Source organism: Hippocampus guttulatus, chromosome 13 (genome assembly GCF_054856545.1).
Source record: "Hippocampus guttulatus isolate MCC_2025c chromosome 13, RoL_Hgut_1.0, whole genome shotgun sequence".
Taxonomy (NCBI): Eukaryota; Metazoa; Chordata; class Actinopteri; order Syngnathiformes; family Syngnathidae; genus Hippocampus; species Hippocampus guttulatus.
The window spans coordinates 9,469,456-9,489,984 of NC_141273.1; the positions used below are offsets into that span (position 1 = coordinate 9,469,456).

Genomic DNA, 20,529 nt, shown 5'->3' on the forward strand with positions numbered 1-20,529 from the left:
GGGTTCGATTCCGGCTCCGACTTTCCTGTGTGGAGTTTGCATGTTCTCCCCGGGCTGGCGTGGGTTTTCTCCGGGTACTCCGGTTTCCTCCCACATTCCAAAAACATGCATGGCAGGCTGACTGAACACTCTAAATTTTCCCTAACTGTGAGTGTGGATGGTTTGTCTCCGTGTGCCCTGCGATTGGCTGGCAACCAGGTCAGGGGTGTCCCCCGCCTCCTGCCCAAAGACAGCTGGGATAGGCTCCAGCACCCCCCGCGACCCTTGTGAGGATAAGCGGATCAGAAAATGGATAAATGGATGGATGGATGGATGTATTTTGAGAAAATGTGCAAGTGAAATTTATATCGTGTACAATTTTGTCCTGATTTAAATAATGGACTACACGTCAGTTGGTACAGTGGTTTTATAGTGCAAAAATCGCAGTGGCACACACAAGCACTCCATCATACCGGGAGGGGGGTAATATTCTGCCCCTCTTACATATTGAAATAAGCTCACCTATCAATCCATCCATCGCTTGTATTAGACCTCATGAGAGTCTCATCAAACTGTCAAGTTTGATGACATCATGACTGGATTGATAATCACTCAAACTTTGCTCATAGTTGGAAGTGGGACGTCGACGTAAAATTAGAATTCTGAATGAGTTTGTATACCAAAGTATTTATTTTTTTCAGCATTTGTGAATTAAAAGTGACATCCAAACAACAAATTATCCAGTTATCCAATTTAAAACATGTTTCGAACCAAGCACCAACCAGGAAGTCGTTAGACAGATAGACAAGCTCTCCCATCCTGTTGTCAAAAAGATTTATCACCTGCCTGAAAGAGAGATGAGCTTGTTTTGGCAGAGAAATGAACAATAAACAAAAGCCTGCGTACACTCTCAAACCTGTGCACCTAATCAAGTGCCAGTCACTCAGAGGGAGGGAGCAGACTACCCGTGGGGTCAACTTGCAAGTAGCATGAAATTAGAGAGCTTCAGAGCTGTTGTTCCCTCTGTGACAACCCTGCCTGTAACCTTTATTTAACGCCAGCGCGCAACAGAGCAGGAGGTATTTTACATGTTAGTTGTTTACTTGCTTTTTCTGAGATGAAGATGGACAAAAGTACTTATTGCGATTCAAAACTTGGGGGAGGGTGCTTTGACAAAAATTAATGGGCAGTTTTGAAAGAATGCTTCTTATAGTGGCTGTGTTTGGAGCTGTGTTTAACTGCACAGCGCCATTTTGAGAGCTGTAACAAATATTTTGGTTACCTTTTAGATATCAGAGACAAGATGAGTCCAAAGTATGATATGGGTGTGGGTGCAGTTCTACTCGACCGCAAATTACAAAAATATGGCAAAAAAAAAAAAAAAAAAGAGAAAGAGAGTACATCATACATAATAGCTATTGTCATAAAAAAAAAAAAAGAGTGTTATTATCTTTGAAAATGGGATTAGGGCAACATTACAACAGGTGCACAGGATCTAGCAGATGGCCCTTCATTCAGGGAAGAGATTCAGAGACAAAATTATTGTGTAAATCTAAACTCATAAACTTTTAGTACTGCTTTGGGAGTACTTAGTGTCTGCCTGACTTTATCGTATAGTGGTCCTGTCAACTCTACTTGTTTCTTGGCTTTGTGAGGGAGTGGAGCCCTCGACACCAACTGGCTAAGAGTGAGTGTGATATTAGGGGAAAAGGTGCAAACTCACAAAATTGGCAAGGAAACCCCCATACAGTACACAACCTAGTGAGTACAATGCCTCAGAATCACAATGACAATGCTTATGTTTCATCCAATCATCCATCCATTTACGACCACATACGCTTCTATTTTCCCCCGACCTTTGTTTGACCGCCGTTGACGGAAATCCGTGCTATACTCAGTGACCACTTAATGACTTTGATTATCTTACCGTATTGCTAAAATGACACATTTAACGGTTCCACAGAACATTGTTAGCTGTACCAAAGCTTGAATATACAACAAAGAAATATGTACAAATAAAGAATTATATTGATTGGGCACACACACGGGGGGTCCGTCTGCTGAATGTACTTTCTAATTTTTAAAAAATTAGAAAGTACTTTTTAATTTTTATTAAAGTAATGATTTTTTTTAATAAAGTAATTTTTAAAAAATTAGAAAGTACATTCAATTATTTTTCTAAATTTTTTCCAATTATTTTTCTAATTTTATTTCGTCAAGTAGATGCACCAAATAAATTCATCTGAATCCAGATAAATTAAATTTCCCCAAATCTTTGTTCAGTGCACAGGCTTGTGTTGTGATGGTTGAAGGTATACGGTCTTTAAATCGACACAGCATGTTCATGTTAGAATAGCCTGCGCCGAGCCTTTGTTAACTGTCCGAGTGAAAATCTCTGACAGTTCATCACACAGCTCTCAGATTAGGTCAATATAGATGTACGTTGTGTAGATCTGTGAGATGGAGTTGAACAACAACAAGCAGACAATAATACATCATCGCATAGCCTTCCTTTTTGACGGGCGAACGGGCCTCAGCATGGCGATGAGCAATAACTACTCACTCGAGCCATGCACAACAAACCAAACACCTGCTTCCTGTCTGGCTGCACATGCTCAGTAAGGCCCCGGGGGAGTTCAGTGTGTCTGCTCTGCTGCAGTGTGGACAACCCTCATTAGAACCCATCTGGCATCTTGGTACAACTTGAGTCCAGCGTGGATTGAAATTGTAACAACACAATCTAAAATCTCGCCAATCGGTACTGTGTTTGCCATAGATTACTTTACACAGAGCCTCCAGGAGCACATCCAAAATGTGCCCGACGAAACAGGAGTCATTATTGTTAGCGCCAAAAAGTGCAAACACTGCTGATTACAACAGCCAACACCTTTGAGATCTCTCTTCTATTCAGAGCCAAAATACAATACAACACACCATAGCTTTGCTCAAACTCAAAATGATTCTTATTCCTTTTTTGTTTGTTTGTTTGTTTTTTATTTCTGGAGGCAACTTAAATATTGAGTTGAAATAATATCCATCCATCCATTTTCTGATCTGCGTAATCTCACAAGGGCCACAGGGGGTGCTGGAGCCTATCCCAGTTGTTTTAGGGCAGTAGGCGGGGGACACCCTGAAATGTTTGCCAGCCAATCTCAGGGCACACATAAACGAACAACCATTCGCACTCACACTCACACCAAGGGACCATTTAGAGTGTTCCATTAAGCTGCCACGCATGTTTTTGGAATGTGGGAGGAAACTGGAGTACCCGGAGAAAACCCACGCAGGCACGGGGAAAACGTGCAAACTCCACACACCATAACATGCCGTGTCATATTTATTTAGCTTCTTATTATTCAGCTGTCTGGGTCAAAAGTATTTTCTACTCTATTCGCTGAGATGGGAAAATGACCAACATGAATAAAGGCTTCCCTAATTGAATCATATGCTGTTGAGTGCTGATGACTAATGCACCGAAGCAGCCAATTTGAGCTATTCAAACCATTTCATGAACGACATTTTCCTGTAAACATCTAACCAGCAGTTTCATCAGCGTAATTCTTGTCATACCATATACAGTACTTGCCTTATATGCGAAACAAAGACGAACACCGTTCATATTTCACATGTGAGCAAAGATCGCTCATTGATGGCAATTAATTTGCCTGACTTCCATGCAAGCTGTGTGGGTTCATGTCCTCACTCAGTGACAGTGTGACTGAATGGTTGTTCCTCGCATATTAGCGCTGCGATTTACTGGCCATCAGTCCAGATTCTCATCTTTCACCAAAAGTCAGCCGCGATAAGCTCTCGTCTTGTGACCCTGAACAGGATAAGTGGCAAGTAAAAGTGGAAGGATGGACCTCAGATTGTACATGACGAATTTCACACTAAATCTTAACCGTAGTAATGAGGTTTATTTTTGTGTGGAGAACACGTAAACTAAATCACCACACAGTTAAGAAAAGAAAAGCAAAAGGCCAATATTGTGTTAAGAACATAACTGCCATTCTTTATGTGCAGACCCACATACTGTAGGTCTGGTCAACGTCTTGCGTGGTATTGTATTTATCTGCGCTCGGTGGAATCAAAACCACAAAAAATGGGTACATGCTACTGTCCGTCATAACTGCACAAGAGTTATTGCATCACACTGCTTTGCGAACACTCAATTCAATGCAAATTCACATCAAAATCGGACACAAGAAGCAGTAAATTCAAATTTTACATTTAAGTTGCTAGACAGACCGAAGACATTCAGCACTGTGCATGTGGTCAATTCAGACTGAACTGTTGAATTTCAAATACATAGATAGATAGATAAATAAAATCAAAACACCTTGGATTAGCAATGGCACAAGAGTGAAAAAACGGTAATTGCGAAGAAGTCAGTCGATCGTGTGGAATTGACGCAAAATGAAGTGCACTACTTTGCTGCAACTGGCACAGGAGCTCTTTGACTCAGACGAAATTCGTTTACGCCAAGCTGTACTATGACACAGCTCCTCCAGGCAGCATTATCCGGCTCAGTACTACACGGACATGAAAAACGGCATATTTTATTGACTGACTGATCATTACCTTTCCCCCTAGTCGGCCCCTACTACGGACTTTGGCATTGCTCATCCACTTCCCCCATCTTTCTGATCTTTCTGTGCAAGTGGAACTGTTCACCTACTCATGGTGCTGAACGATAACAAGCACTCAAACACACAGAAAATGAAAACACAGCCAGCCAGCCTACCACTAACCACGTACTGTAGATCCTTGCTGACTGCCTTACAGCTGTTCCGGTATTCATCTGACAACCACGAGGCTTTTTTTTTTTTTTTTTACTTGAATCTCACAGGTTTGCCTCTTGAAATATTCACGTTTAGATGGTGCCTGAAAATGACCAGCAGTCAATTGAAAGTCTTCGCTGCATGCATTCTTGGATGAAATATTAAAGCAATCCATTGAAGAAAACAAACAGGGCTTTTGAACAAAAAATATGAAACGGGTTTGCTCAAACAACAGGATGCTAATCAATGTTTTATTGGTGATCAAGTATCTTGATCGCTACAATAAGAATAATCACTAGTCTAAAACGACCGCATTTAAGATTTACTGTATGTTTCCAGGCGGCACAGGGGTCAACTCTTTAGCATGTCGGCCTTACGGTGCAGAAGTGCAGGGTTCGGTTGGGCCTTCCTGTGTGAAGTTTGTATATTCAGCGCATGCCTGCATGGATTTTCTCCGGATACTGCGGTTTGCTCCCACGTTCCAACAACATGCATGGTAGGTTGAAAGGGCATTCCATATCGTTCCGAGGAGTGATTGTGAGCGCAAATGGTTATTCGTCTATGTGTGCCCTGCGATTGGCTGCCAACCAGTTCAGGGTATAGCCCGCCCACTGCCCCCAGACAGCTGGGATAGGCTCCAGCACTGCCCGTGACCCTTAGAAAATGGATGGATGGATGTTTCCATATAGTTGCTTATCACTACATAGCTTAATTGACATTTTATCCTAACATTTTAGACATTCTTCCCCATATTGAAATTCCCACTTTGAAATTCAGCGTCAAAACCACTAACACCACAGTGACTTTCACTCAATATTAACAGTATCAACATCAATACTGGGGCTACAATAAAGACTTGTCAGATCTGTATTTGTTGTTGGGTTACAAAAGTGTGGCCCCCACCAGCATTTAAGTTTCCCCATCCCTGAAATAGATATTGTTTCCCGAGTGGATAGAGGCAATAAAAACAGCAACAGTCACACTTTGGCACCATTGGTCCCTGCTGTTATCGCTCCAGTCTGCAAGTCAGCCACGCCCACCTCAAGTCACTTTGCTTCCAGTGACACAGAGGTTTTCCTAATCACCAATCAAGCCTCTTCTGCCCATTTACTCATCACCAGGTTCTTCTCTACTCTCCCATGCTCAGCTCTTTTCTGTGGATTGATCTGAACTTGCGCTTCTTGTCTTGTGTTCCTCCCAGGAATCACCGTGGCTTTTTGTCCACAACCACAAGTTCTGCCTTATTACTGTTTGCTTGTCCCCATGGCTGTTCTGTATGGTGTTTTGCTCCAACATCACAGGGAGTTTGCCCATTCTGATTTCTGAGGGTTGGGGAGCATGATTTGTGCTAGGCTCCCAACTCCGCCCAAATTTACAGAGACTATTTATCTGGACTTTAAATTGAACTGCGTTCGTACTCACTCCTTAGTGACTGGATATAAACCATTGCCAGCTGTTACTGTGGCCTGGTGTGCTGCATTTTGGTTTCACACACGCCCGAGTCAACAACAGCCAAACAAATTGTAAATGATTCTTGGCTTAAACATCAACAAATAAATTGTTCACTGTGTGTATTATTACATGCACAGCGACCCTATGCACGTCTTGATAAGCATACCGATGTGGGCTGAGTGTTGACATGAAATGCAATGTAATTAGCTTGGATTCAACAGGTCAAGCTACTAAACAAATTATGCCTTTGTGCATCTTCGTGACTGCAAACACTGAGATAAAAGACACAGACTAAATCAGAATAGGCTCCTTATCTACCAAGAGGAACCTGCCAGATAAGGAGTGAATGGAAAGCACACGAAGTGGAATGAGGAGATGGCATATTGTAGTGGGGAAAAAAAAGAAACAGAAGCTGCGTTGTCTTGTGTTTTGGGTGTAGCACGTTGCCAGAGACCTCTTCCCCCTCGCCATACGCCCACTAAAAACACTGTAATGTTGCGCAATCAAAAGTCTTTTGAACGCGATCGTCTCCGATTTATGCAGGCGACTCATCGCCTGCTGCGGTGCTCACAAGTGTCTAGCCACCAGCCACCCTCCTACTGCAACTTGTAAAACGGCTGCGACATCAACGGCGTAAATGAATCCCACCGATGCGCGTTTTAGTCAGAGAGCGGACGGATAATGTCCAAATGCGCCCGACTCACCTCAAAACGCTCGCTGGTCGGCTGGCGTGATTGAACAGAAGGAGAAGCCGCCGTAGTGTTTTTGTCTTCTCCAGCCAAGAAACTCCCACCTTCCCAGGGACCGTCTAAAAGTTCAACACCTGCCAGCGCGCAGCTCTAAGGGAGTGTCAACGAACGAACACGTGTACAATTGCGACACATGATGTACAATATGTTGGTTGGCCATTTAAGTATAGAACAGATCCCATGCAAAAAGAGTGGCAGAAATAGGCCTACAGATACAGAAACTTTGCTTAAGTAGAAGCGCCTTAGTGATTTGTCTCCTTAGGTAAAAGCAAAAAAGTAAAGCCTCTTGTATTTAATTACAAAACTATTTTGTTTTCACTATCAATTATATGCAATGCCCAGTGAGAACCTTTGATAACTTGCAACAATGAACGAAACACGTTGTGTTTTTTGTTTTAGCCGACGTTTTGCGAGCATTGCTTCAAGTGTGTTCCCGTGGCTTTTCGAACAATGTAACCTACAACAAGTGCAGTTGTCACAAAGCACTTTCCATCTACTGTACTGTAACATAAAATAACAATACAACGACAAAAGAAAGTGAAAACAGTCAGTTAAAACGCAAGTTAATGACACCATAAAACAATAAAATTGTGACAGTCTCATATTGGCTTGAAAAAGCCAAAGAATAAAGATGTGTCTTAAAAACGAGTTTTAAAAATGGACAGGGGGAGAGAGAGAGAGGGGGGGGGGGGGGAGGGAGAGAGAGAGAGAGAGAGAGAGAGAGAGAGAGAGAGAGAGAGAGAGAGAGAGAGGGCTTGCTGAACATTTTAGCGGAAGGTCATTCAGTGGAGGACCAACAACCGAAAAGGCTTGATCCCCTCTGAGGCTCTGCTTAGTCCTCGGCACCTCCAGTAGTGAATCTGTGATTTTCACTGTTTCAACTGAACTACTGAAACAAAAGACATTCTACCATGTAATTATTGCATGAAATATTAGGCACACCTGCAAAATCCGACTGCAGTCTACATATGAGCAATATTACGTAGTCCCCTTGTTGGTACTGGGGTTGCACTGTATCATACTCAGAAATGTTTCGAATATTTTTATTACCCCGTTGCAGCCATGACGTAATAACAAAAACAAACACGAACTAGAACAGCATGCCTCGATTTAGAAAATCATTGTTCTTATCGTGAACGTTATTATAGCTCTTCAGAGATGTTGCAGTGCTATCTGCTGGAAAATAGTTAGCATTGCACTTTCACCAGAATTACAGTAGTGATTTAAAGAGGTGGGCACACTTTGGTGTTGAAGGGCCGCATTTTTTATTCTTTTTTTAAAGATTGGTTCAGCTATCCTTAGAGGACTTTTTAAAAAAAAATAATGTGCGTGTAATATATAGTTTATTTTGATAGTAGAATAGACACATTAATGTCGATTTAAAAAATGTATGAAAGACGGTTGGGAAAATCAAGGCTTCCCGCCAGCAGGAGGCGATGGAGCCATGGGCAAGGACGCCACGAGTAAATAAAAGAATCTGTGAAGCCCCGCTGCACTTTCGGAGGCTCCGCGGTGCTGAAAAGGACAGCTCCTCCACGGCTGCAGGTACACGACCAATCTTGTCTCATCATCACCACCACCGTCATGCTCGTGCTTCTTTTTGTCCTCCACGCCAAAATCGCACTAACGACGTCACCACGGTGCTTTCATAATTCATATATCGGTCAAGTGAACCGCGGATGGTTTCGGTTAACACTGACTGTGTGGAATGAGTGGCGTTGGGAGGGCACGCCGAGGGTCATCCCCGTGTTTGCACGTCGAGTCTCCGCAACACAAGCATAGCTGTCATCTTCCGTGCAAACGCTTAGCTATTCAGTTGTAGGTTAGCAGAGCACCGTGCAGAGGGCGAGGTATTTTTGGTTCACTCGTGGCCCCAAAGGGTCCAGGGAACCCAGTTTGGTCAAATGAGTTTTCTCCTGCAAAACACTTGACTCGCTTTCTTATTCCTTTGTTTATGTTGTGAAAGCGCTATATACATTCTTCTCTGTGAATCCTATTTTAATTTATAAATTGATACATCATTTCAATTATTTCGTTGGAAAAGTGAGCGTTTAATCAAGTCATCGGGTCTATCATCGAGTACGAAAAACATTCGTCTGTCCTCATTTGTTCTTCATTAGTTTTCTCACTTGAATTACATGTACCCCCCCCCCCCACACACACACACCCGTGTTGGTGCCCCCCCCCCTCGTTCAAATTTGTTCCTCTGCAAGCCACTTTAAAAAAAAATAAAAATAAAAATTTAAGAACACTACTACCACTAACACAGTTTAAACCCCCCACCCCCCAAAAAAACCGCATCAATGCTATCCAAAAACTATACAGTTAACAGCATAACAGTATGCCACTGTGCCATGTAATGTCCATGAACTACAACCCTTCACAATTGTTTAAGAACATGACAGAAGCAAAAACATGAATAAAATACATGGTACTCACCAAAGATGCTAATTGTATCACGATAGTCAAAGTTGACTAAAATGTTGACTGTGACGTGAAGTTTTGCTTTAACCTAGCACTCAGCGGCTGGGAAACTGATGACGTCCTTAAGCCCGTTTCAAATCGGATTGTTTAAAGGAACAGTCTGATTGCTAGCATAGTTTAGAGTACATTGGCCAGCGTTACAAGTCTGGGGTTGACAGGGCAATACATTTAGAATGAAATCATATTGGACAAAAAAACTAAACAACAACAACAACAACCCCCCCGCCCCACACACACAAAAAAAACCATCCACCGACACGACTGGAAATCCTTGATGGCACTGACAGTCCTCGACTGGATGCGTTCTGATGTCGCCTGAACAGACACATATTGGAAATAATCATTTTCAGTTTGCACTTCTCATCTGTGCCACCACTGGTGGTGATAGCATGATTAGCAGGATGACTTGTGTGTCTCCGACACAGGCATGTTCACCCGGATGCTCAAACTGAGGCTCCTCAATGCCGTGGCCCCTGCTTACTTTTTCACGGCGACTGTGGTCACCTTCGTCCTGCACTTTGGCTTCTTCATGCCAACGATCTTCCCCAGCTCCGACACGTCACCAGGAGGTTCCACGACCGTTCCCACTGTCGTTTTCCTTTTCCTGATGTTCAACGCCCTTGGCAATTATGCAATGACGATCCTGTATCCCGCAGCGAGTGCCAACGAGACGGCGGTCCCGGTGTGTTCCCCGCACTGCTCGGACAAAGTGGACGCGCACTACCTCCTGAATGGCCGCCACTTCTGCAAACTGTGCAAGAAAGTGATACTCAAACGGGATCACCACTGTTTTTTCACCGGGAATTGTATCGGCAACAAAAACATGCGCTACTTCATCATGTTTTGCATCTACACCTCGTGCACGTGTTTGTACTCGTTGGTTCTTGGTGTGGCCTTCCTCACGGTGGAATACTCCATCTCTTTTGAAAACCCACTGACTTTCTTGACCCTTCTGCCCCTGTCCACTGGTTACTTCTTCACGGGTGAGTTTTCCATTTAATTTTTTCCCAATCAACAAATCCACTCCATTATGACGTATGATTTAGGATGGAATTCCTGCCCCTCAATCCAGGAACAATCCCCGGCCTGCAGCTGTTCTTGGTGCTGATGCTGTATGTGTGGCTGGGCATCGCGCTGGTGTGTGCGGGCTTCTGTTGCCAGCAGGTGCTGCTGGTGGCCCGGGGCCAGACCTGGTGTCAGATGCAGAGGCGGCAACTGGCGGAGAACCGCAGCCCCTGGAGAAGCAATCTCACGGATGTGTTTGGCTCCAACTGGGCGTTGGGCCTTATTCTGCCTGTGCACACAGCCCAGATGTGCTCTGAGGAGCCACTCAAGCAAGACTGAGCATTAATTTATCAGAAGCTTTCAATAATTCACACAGTAACACTTTCGAAGAAATGCTCTGCTGGGCGAATTGTAGACATATAAAAGACAGTGGAACCTCTTTATAGACTTTTGCGAAACATCTGCCTCTAAAATTGCACAAAAGCAGAGTTTGAAAGGTTTTACGCTGTCACAATTTGACCCTGGAGTAGAATCTTTGCTATTTCCCATGGGGGAAAAAAATACTTTTCTTGCCAAACAATTTGACTAATGTCCCGGGATGGATTATGCTTTTCAGATTTCCACACAAAAAATAAAAAGTCATTGAATTAGAAACGTATTATTGAATTAAAACGACTCACCATTTGAAGAAAAGAGGAACATGTTTGTAGAGTAATAGGTCACCCACAGGTGACCCCACATATTGCATTTGCGATTGGGCATTGGCAAAGTCTGGACGTACCCTCCGTTCTTGGCTGAAAAACTGCCCCATTTGCTGTTTCCATGCCCCGACCAAAGCCATAATAAGTATACAAATGCTTTTTGTTTAAGTGAGTGAGGAGCTTCATATAGACAAAAGTAAGGCTTTTGCTGCTATCTTGTGGCATCTATAGGCAATTCTAACCTTCTCCGGGGGTGGACATAACTCATGGATTATGCTAATTGCAACAGGGCTCCGTGAATAGCATAAATGTACACTTAACATGGCTAGTTGGGATGAATAGGATGTTAGTACACAAAATTAAAATGTACCATTTAAACAAGTTTCTCTAGACTATTTTTTCTCTCTCTCTCTCTCATGCTACTAATTAGCCATAGTGCTTACAGGCACATGCTATTTATTTGAACAGTTGCTTGGTAAAATGATTTTGGATTCTTAATTACCGTTTCAATTTATTGTTTTGCTCGTGCTGTACCGAGGAGCCAAACATTTGTCATTGTCAGTATTAACCCTTTCAGGGGCAGCGGTGACCACAGTGGACAGCTTATGTTATCAGGTTACAGGTTGCATGAAAGGGTTAAGTTCCAATTCCTGTTCTATGGTTATCGACACAACTTTTAAGAAACAAAACAGATTTGCCCATGTCTTGTGTGAGGCTTTCAAAAGTTTTGTTTGACTTTTGAGCCACATTTTGGTTGACCTCCAAATTGAATAGCTTTTGGTCCACTTTCAAACTCCCAGAGGTTCCAATGCATTTGCTTTGCCATGATTTAAAAGTAGCTCTTGCCAATACATTCCTGTAAGGAGAGGAGCCATATACATCGAGCATATAGGAAGGTACATTTCTCTTTTACGAAGCGTTTTAGAATGCAAGATTTAAACTCTCAAGGTTAATCATCAATATGTCTTGCTTTGCATTTCTGTATTATGCTCTCAAATCAAATGCGACTTGATTGCTCCGACACACACGGCAGAGAGCATTCAGGAAATGTATTAATTTTCCAGTTCTTAGGTTTGGCGTTAAGGGCTAGCATGTCAAGCATCACCACGACATTTGTTGTCTACTCTCCAGAACGCGACAGCTTGATTGTTGATGGGCTCGCCGCACGGTGTAATTATCCAGGGTATTAATCACAATGTGCCATAACATGTCTTACGTGCTTCGTACACAACGGCCCCATAGATGACGTAATTGCAGGACAGTGCTGACACTAATGATGGGGTAAAGGACTTTTACACAGATGTACTACAGCTACCGTTTGGCGTATTCGGCATTATACACAGGTAACAGATGTTTTAGATTTTGTTCAAGTCTTTAATTCGTATTAAGCTCTTTTGGCTGTTGTTGGTAAAACACATAAACCCCAAGTGCTTCGATGTATTCAATTTAACACCACTTAGGTGAGACACTCTTCAATTTAAAGAATTCACAGGTGATAGGATGTTTTTAAGCGCAAAATAATGGACAAATAACTTTTTTTTTCCCAAAGGAAGTTTTATGACAATTCGTCAAGGTGACTTTTGCACATGAGGCACGCTTCACACAAAGAAAAGGTACAATTTGATTCTGTTAAAAACATTTCCGTCGTAATACTGCTGACTTGCCAAAATAAAAGGACTGTACAGTATTATAGCTTATCATTAAAACTCACCCATGCACTTTGTGGCTTCCTTGTCGTCACTGATTGTTGACTCTTTGGGGAGGCATGACATAGTGGACACCAATCCAAGCATTTGAAGCTCTAACACAAGCACGCACATATTCAAAAGGCACAGTAAATCATTCATTTTTACACAAAATAATAAATAAATCAAGCAGGTAGCGGGATTCTGGCAACTAAAGTGCAAAGTCTGATATGTTATTACTTTCAGCTAGAATAACGGTCATGGTCTCCTTACATTAAAAGGCGCTTATAAATAAAATATATTATTATTATTATTATATTTAAAAAAAAAGTAAAAAACAGCAACAGGAACAAACATGGCAGGAACAGAAACACAGTAAATACAATTCTAGGGTTACAGATCTTCACTTAACACACTTGAACCTTGTTTTTTTTAAAAACTGATTTATAGCACATTTTTATGGTAACTGTCCAATGTGCTTACTGCTTATTAACAACAAATGTTTCTTTTTGACAAGAACGACAAATAATAGTTTAAAAAAAAGATAGGGCAATATTTTTTTAAATAATCGGCCGACACATGAAAAAGGACAGATGGGTACAGTTTGTGTGACACTATTAAACCTTTAAAACACGCACACGCACACACACACACGAAAATGACTCACATGAATTGAAAATGATGCCATGCTAACATTTGCTACGTGGGGCCAAACATGACACGAACACGAGAGGTTAAAGGGATCTGTGCGAGAGTCGATCCAATTTGATATTTGACTACCATTTGCCTGAAAGGTACGATGTCAAGCTACTGTACAACAGATGACTTTCTAAATTATCATAGGATCATTGAAAAAAGATTTTTCCAACCTTATTTCAAGGATTATTGAAGAACAAAATGTTCTCACAAGAATTTTGGCGTGCCAAAGGACTCATGCGAGTTGAATTATTGGTGATCAAACAAGGAATTTAACCTACGGTTGATCAAAAATCCAGTAGCCAATCTAAGCAAGGCATGATGTGACATGATGGCTCCCCATCAAGTTTGAAAAAGTGTATGCATTACCTATTGGGTTATAAAATATAACAACAATGGGGACTAAGAACACTTTTACCTGAAATTGTTACCCATTGACTTTTCGTACTTGTGTGAAAATTAACACCACAAAATTACAGCATACTTCTACTGGAAAAAATCAATTTCAAACAAACCGAATGTCGGTCAATCTCATGGACCAAATCCTATTTGTAAGGTCAAATGAATATTATGATCTTGACTGCACTTCTTGTGAGCAACATGGGAGGCAAAAAAATCTGATCACTCTACAAACATGGCAAGTGTACTAAAAACACATTTTCATTAAAAATAAGAGGCAATCTTGTCAGAGAAACAGCTTCTCTTCGACTTTAGAGTGTGTTACTTTTGGTAAATGTATTTACTTTTTTTTTTTTTAATTTTAAAATCCTTCAGCGTCTGTGCATTGCGGCATGCTTTTATATGAGTCAGATGGCCGCGCCGTAGATTATGTTTGAGCTTTGCAGAAAGAGGAAAGTGATTGAAGATGAGGGTTTGCTCATGCTTTGGTAACTTCCAATGGGTATTCCTGGATGTGCTTTCGTTTTAAATTTAGGAGTTTTGAGCAGCGTTCTGAACGTATGAGTTGCATCAGAAAAGTTGCACGACTGGAGTCACAAAAGATATAGTTCAAATCCAACTACAAACTACAAGCAGTCCTCTTTAAAGTCACTCCCTGCGATCTGAAGTATTTTCCAAGCGTTCATGCACTGCTGGAAGGATTCTTCAAGATCTTTGGCAGTGCCGCCATCACGGGCATCTTGATATTGTCCACATCTTTAAAACAGGCCGTCTCGTACCCTTGAACTTTGGAAAGAGGAAAAAAAAATACACACAGCCATGTCGGATGAGTAGGGAGGTTGCTGGAGCACAGTGATGTTCTTCTTCTTGGCCAGGGAGAGTTGGATGCTCAAAGAATTGTGAGCAGGGATGTGGTCATGGTGAAGCAGCCGTAAATGCTAACCGCCACAACTCTCGCCTCTTCTCTTGCACCGAACCAAGCAAAGGCTGCAAGATCTCTTTGCAGACATGCTGTTTGATGGGTGGTCCTGTGGCAACAACTCACAGTGGACACGATGTTTGGGTTTGAAATCTATCTTTGGTGACACCAGTCCTGAAACTTTCCTGAGGCACCCACCCAGCATGCACTCTACAACCCAACCTTCCCTGACAGGATGTGGCTGTAGTAATGATATAGGCTAGTATTTGATGTGGAGGCTGGTGAGATGCTGGTTCCTCACAAGCTAGTGCTTGTGAAGTCACCAAGATAGCGCAAAGTAGGTCTTTGCTAATGTGGCTGCCCCCCCCCCCCCCACCATGTCCCATTACTTGTTAAAGTCCTGCAGACAGGGCTGGAGTTTAGTCCACAGCTGAGGGTCTCCGCTTCCCAGGGCTTCCAGCAGGAGCGCCGTATGCTCTTGGAGAAGCTGCAGCTGACTTTGGGTGCGCTTGTTGTCCTTGATCAGCTGTTTGATGCGCATGGTGATGCCCAACAAGCCGCAGTTGCTGAGGATGTTGTAAGTATTGCTGAAACGCTTCAACTTATTGCACTCTGCCAAGAGGGCGTCCGGGTAAATGTCAGGACACGGCTGGTTGTCGTCAAACTCAGTCCTAGATTGATATGTGCAGGGGGGTACAGAGGTGGTCCCTGTCACTGAGGAAAGACACATCCTATTAAGCAGCTCAGAGCGCTTGGCTGACACATGAGAGGGCTTTTTTGATACTTCCAACTTGGGCAAAGCTGCTTTGCTCGGAGTCTGTGGTTCCCACCCAGGTGTGGGGGTGCCATGCTGTCGGTTGCCTTGTTGATGTCTCCTGTGTCGCTGGTCATAAACGGAAGACACATTTCCCCTTGATCTGGAGGATCCTGATCTCTTTGAGGGGCGTGGGGCGATTCTAGGATAGGACTTGTGAGTGGACGTGTAGCTTTTTGACTGGGGGATATTTTCAGGGGTTGTTTTTGGCGACATCATTGGTTGAAGCAGAACCATTTGAGATTGAGGCATGACATCAAGAGATGAAGGGGAGCACCATTGTTTGTCAGATGGAGTCACTTGCGAAGGCTGAAGACAATGAGAAACAGTGATTACTGGATCTACTACCTAAGTGGAAGAAAAGATCATACAGGGGGCGGATTTATAATGACATAATATTCTATCACTAACCGGTGCTAAGTAGCGTGTTTTAGTCCTGATTTTGCCCCTTCTCGACCAAGGACTTCAAGCGTCAGATATCCTTAGGGTTTATAAAATGATTCTATAAGACTATCCTTTGTTCTGAGGTGTGTTAAGAGTGAATTTGGCCCGATAATAGAGCTTGTTTGTATATTGAACATATAAACAGAAAACGGAAAGTAAAAGGGAAGTAACAAGATTTAAAAAAAGGGGGGGAACAATCGGTAATACAGCACAGTTTACATGTTCAAAGGGAAGTAGGAAGCACTTTAAACAACTTATTTAGTCCTACCCCTTGTTCTTTGTGTATTTTGACTTGTTTCATATTAAGAGTTTGAAATAGATCGGTGCTAAAAACGTAAATATTAAAACGTCTTCAATATTTACAACCAAAAATCATTCCAAATGCAAATATTTAATTACTCGTGAATCATTTCGCTGTGAATTGTAAGGTGGAATGTAACATAGCCAGCAAAGAAACGACCTGCCTGAGGAACAGGGAAGTGGCTGTCAATAAAAATAAACATGCCCTACAGAGTGTTAAAAAGGTATCATAAATTACATGACATGACTCCTTCTTGTGACCGGCTCCAAATTGCTAAATAGACGACGATATGTTGCAATTCTTTTTGTATCTGGCATTTTGAAAAAATTACACCGCTCCACCTGACATTTTGTCTGTGCTACACTGGTACCGCTTTGCATACTGATTTGCATCTGCCTTTTAGATGCGGTATGTAAACACACAGTCAACCATCACAATTTTTTGATTTTTTATAAATCATAGAGCTGTGTTTAACGCAACTAATTTAATACGCTATCTAAAAAAAACTCATGTGCTGTCACCTCCCACCACCCAAAAAAGGATTTCAATATTTGATTTGGTTTGAACCACTGCTTCACTAAGCATGTAAAAGGTGTCGGGTGCAAACAAACGAACAAATTTATATGACTACTGTATTTAGATATTGTATCTGAACTCGGTATCGATGGATCCTCAAAATCAGGTGACTGAGGTGCCCCCCCCCCCCCCCCACCCAAATGTGACCGGGACATCCCAAGTACAGATGATAACACGCACACTTACTAAAGAAGCAACCAAGAGGAAGTCCACTCTTGCCCGAACAATCGATTCACTGTTTGAGGATTTGAGCATGACCTGCTTGACTGAGAAGCTATACTGGCGTAAGAAAATCAACCCTCGTGTAAAGAACTATTAGGTCACCGAGAGGCAGTACTGAAAGACACAAAATAGCGAGAAACAACAAGTAACCTCAGGTACAGAAAGACATTGAATCCAACGGCATACGGAGGCAGAAAGCCTGACTCACATCCACACAGTCACTGAGTGGGAACTCAAAACAAGGTTGCCTGCATGCAAATCAGGTGAAGGAAACCCTACAGTGACCACTGTCATGAATATATACAGCAAATGGTGACCACGTTCAGATTAAAAACCGGGATGTGTGTGTTCTACCCAATAAGTGTCTCAGCAATGGCGGATCAACAACCATAACTGTGTATTGGTGGTATCAAATAAGTACGCGAGTCTCTATCTTCCTCCGGTCTATGTCTACACCAAGTTCAATGCCAGTCCGGTTTCAATATGCTCAGACTGCCATAGGTAGACAGGTACTTGTGTTCATGCTGCATTTACCTGATTGGGGACAAAGCTATTCATAATGAGCATCGGGGAAAGTCCGGCATACGAGGCTCCCATCAAGGCTAGCTGCACACCAGCCGGGTCCTGGCCGACTGCACACCTTTTCCCGCCTGCATCGTCAGAGTCGGTCACGTCAACAGCACTCTGGTACTCCGAGCTGGCATCTGGAAGGTATGATACAAGTCAGCTTATTACATTTGACCAGTCTAGAGCATTATAGAAACAGTTGGCAGATGTAGATAAGCATCTTGAGAGTCCCTGTAATAGAAACCAAACCATCAACCTAATGGGGTTTCAACCAATCCAGATGATTTGCTTTTGTGTTACTTAAGACCTAACTGACCCAAGACAAGACACACAATGTGACAGAGATCTCTGTCTCTGATTGTGACTGACCTCATTCTATGTGTACCCTGCGATTGGCTGGCAAGCGGTTCAGGGCGGACCCCGCCAACTGCCCGATGACAGCTGGGATAGGCTCAAGCATGCCCGCGACCCTCGTGAGGATGAGTGGATTCGAAAATGGATGGATGAATGATTTATTTTTGCCCCATTTACAGCACTTTCTATAAAGCGGTGGTTGCATTTCTTTTCTTGATTCTCTTCATTTCCATTTCAGCACACAGATCTACAGTGTCCATTCGTCATAATGTCAGGTTTCTTCTTTGTGTCTTCTGTATTTTTCTTCATTTCTTCTGCTTTTGAAGTCATATTTGAATGTGCTGCCCCCTTTCAATGTTCAGACTGAGACACCACAGCCAGATAAAACAGTGCCTTTAGAACATGACAAATTTATCCTTCTAAAACTCTGGTTAATTGGTAGGTATTCGTAAATGTTATTTGAAGCACTGTTGTATTCAGTTTAATTCCTATATCATGGTTTTATAGTATCTCAATTATAGCTGTAAAATGTATTACCGGTACTTTGAAATGATTGGGTAAATAACTTTTTCCACTGAATGTGCACCATAATTAAATTATTAAACATAAAAAATTTAAAACAATGGAATTTTTCTAAATAAAATCAAAATGTAGTACAACGGGTAATGTTCAGAAAAAGAGTAGCTTATTCTCTGCTCTTCTCCGCTTTGTGAATTAACATCTGAGTGGAAATGTGCTGATGTTAGCCTTGCTCAGTGAATACACTAACTAGCTGGTAATGTTCATTTCAAGACAGTGTTGTATGAATATGAAGAGTTAAAATACAAAAGCAGACAACTGAATTATTTGTGAATTACCACTTTTTTTCAGCTTCAACTCATTTTACTGAAAATTTAGCTTTTATTTTATTAACAGAGAGATGGCAAAAAGAAATTCCATGAGTGTATATTGTCAAAGACTATATCAAAAGAGTGAAACTAAAGGTAATGGTTGTTAGATACAACATAGGTGTAATCTGAACAAGAATACAGTACAACAAAATACTAACAAACCTGAGAAGCCCGAATCCTGTTCCAAATCCTGCTTGGATGTATCATGGTGTCTTACTCTGGTGATGGATGATGTCCTGTGCTGGACGGCTTGATTAAAACTGCTCATGTTTGGTTCACCCTGGAGAGAATATGCAAATAGATGATTATTAAATGGGATGTCACTTACATAGCGCTTTACACCCTTTCCTCATTTACCTACTGATGACACAATATTATGAGCAATTGGTGGTTCAGTCTCTTGCTCAAGGACACTTCGAAAGGGCGCAATGGCTGGGGATCGAACCCCCAACCTCTCGGCCACTGGGCCATAAATGTTGTGAGTTGTGACTTTTGGCTTGTCTCATCAGGGGGTGAGAGGAGTCATTAGCATGATGTTTTTAAGGAGTAGTAATTGATAAGCGAAACGAAACAAGTTAGTTGAGTGATCGGTTTAATTATGAACACGATTTCATTTTCAGGGTCATTGACTACATAAATAATGATCAGTGACAAGAAAACTTCGAGCACTCCAATGATTATGAATCTATCTGACCTCTGTTACGACAGTGACGAAACGAGCAAACAATGCAAGTTCAACATATGTAGGAACAGAGTTGATAAGTAAACAACAGAATATACTGTAGTTACAAACATTCACGGATGCTACATGAGAAAAAAAATCGACATTTACACATTGGGGGCGTGCCAGCGTTGCTGCGACGTTTGCCAAGTTAGCTAAAACGCAAACGTTCAGAGCCACCGCCGTCGTTTGCGTTAAAAAAAATCTATGGAAATAATTAAAACTATCCGCTTTATTGTTGGTCGCGTGAGCTTTTTTTGAAAACTGTTTACAACGTACCGAAGAATAATATTAGCATATCGTTGGCGTGGCAACCAGCGCGCCGAGACAAAAATGTCTATTTAAAAATGTGACTTAACGTGTAAGGCTTACCAGTAAGATTCACGATAGATTGTCGTCAAATAGGCACACATGCAAAGTTGCTGACGTGTTTTAATTGGGGTCTTTTTATCCAACCCTTTTCTGTTGCTTTCTCGTTATGCCAGCAATGACGTCTCACGCAGTTTCTTCACTTCTTCTTTGGTCTACATAGCGGTAAACATTAATATAAGTCGCTCTGCTGCCCCTTGTTGGAATATAACTGTTACTTGTTTTACTGAAATAACTAAACAAACAAAAAATAAATAACTTACAGGTTCCAGGAAACATGCATGTTAAAAACGGAACTGCAAGTGCATGTACGCTTTATCGTGGACCAGGTTAAACAGTGGCCTTTAACCGAACAGAGTAATCTAGTGAGTCTCACTTCAAGAGTTGATGCCCATCAAACCAAAACAAACACTGCTCGATC

The 20,529-nt window shown here is 42.0% G+C and overlaps 3 protein-coding genes across 4 annotated transcripts in view; 1 reads left to right on the top strand and 2 right to left on the bottom strand.

The window, feature by feature from the left end:
• The window catches only part of tmem63c (transmembrane protein 63C), a 25,858-nt gene extending 18,869 nt beyond the window's left edge, over positions 1–6,989 (bottom strand). For both annotated transcript variants that reach the window (XM_086127252.1, XM_086127253.1), the window contains exon 1: positions 6,917–6,989. The gene's annotated coding sequence lies outside the window, so the exon portion shown is untranslated. The remainder of the gene's footprint in view (positions 1–6,916) is intronic.
• Positions 6,990–8,397: 1,408 nt separating this feature from the next.
• Positions 8,398–12,874, top strand: zdhhc22 (zDHHC palmitoyltransferase 22). The gene is made up of 3 exons (XM_086127991.1): positions 8,398–8,506; positions 9,871–10,428; positions 10,518–12,874. The coding sequence occupies exons 1-3, from the start codon at positions 8,398–8,400 to the stop codon at positions 10,787–10,789; spliced, it is 939 nt and encodes a 312-aa protein (XP_085984117.1). The 3' UTR covers positions 10,790–12,874.
• LOC147196242 (CLOCK-interacting pacemaker-like) lies at positions 12,856–20,414 on the bottom strand. The gene is made up of 4 exons (XM_086127990.1): positions 20,112–20,414; positions 19,181–19,298; positions 17,742–17,911; positions 12,856–15,973 (listed from the first exon to the last, which is right to left on the bottom strand). The coding sequence occupies exons 2-4, from the start codon at positions 19,284–19,286 to the stop codon at positions 15,236–15,238; spliced, it is 1,014 nt and encodes a 337-aa protein (XP_085984116.1). The 5' UTR covers positions 19,287–19,298; positions 20,112–20,414; the 3' UTR covers positions 12,856–15,235.
• Positions 20,415–20,529: the final 115 nt, after the last annotated feature.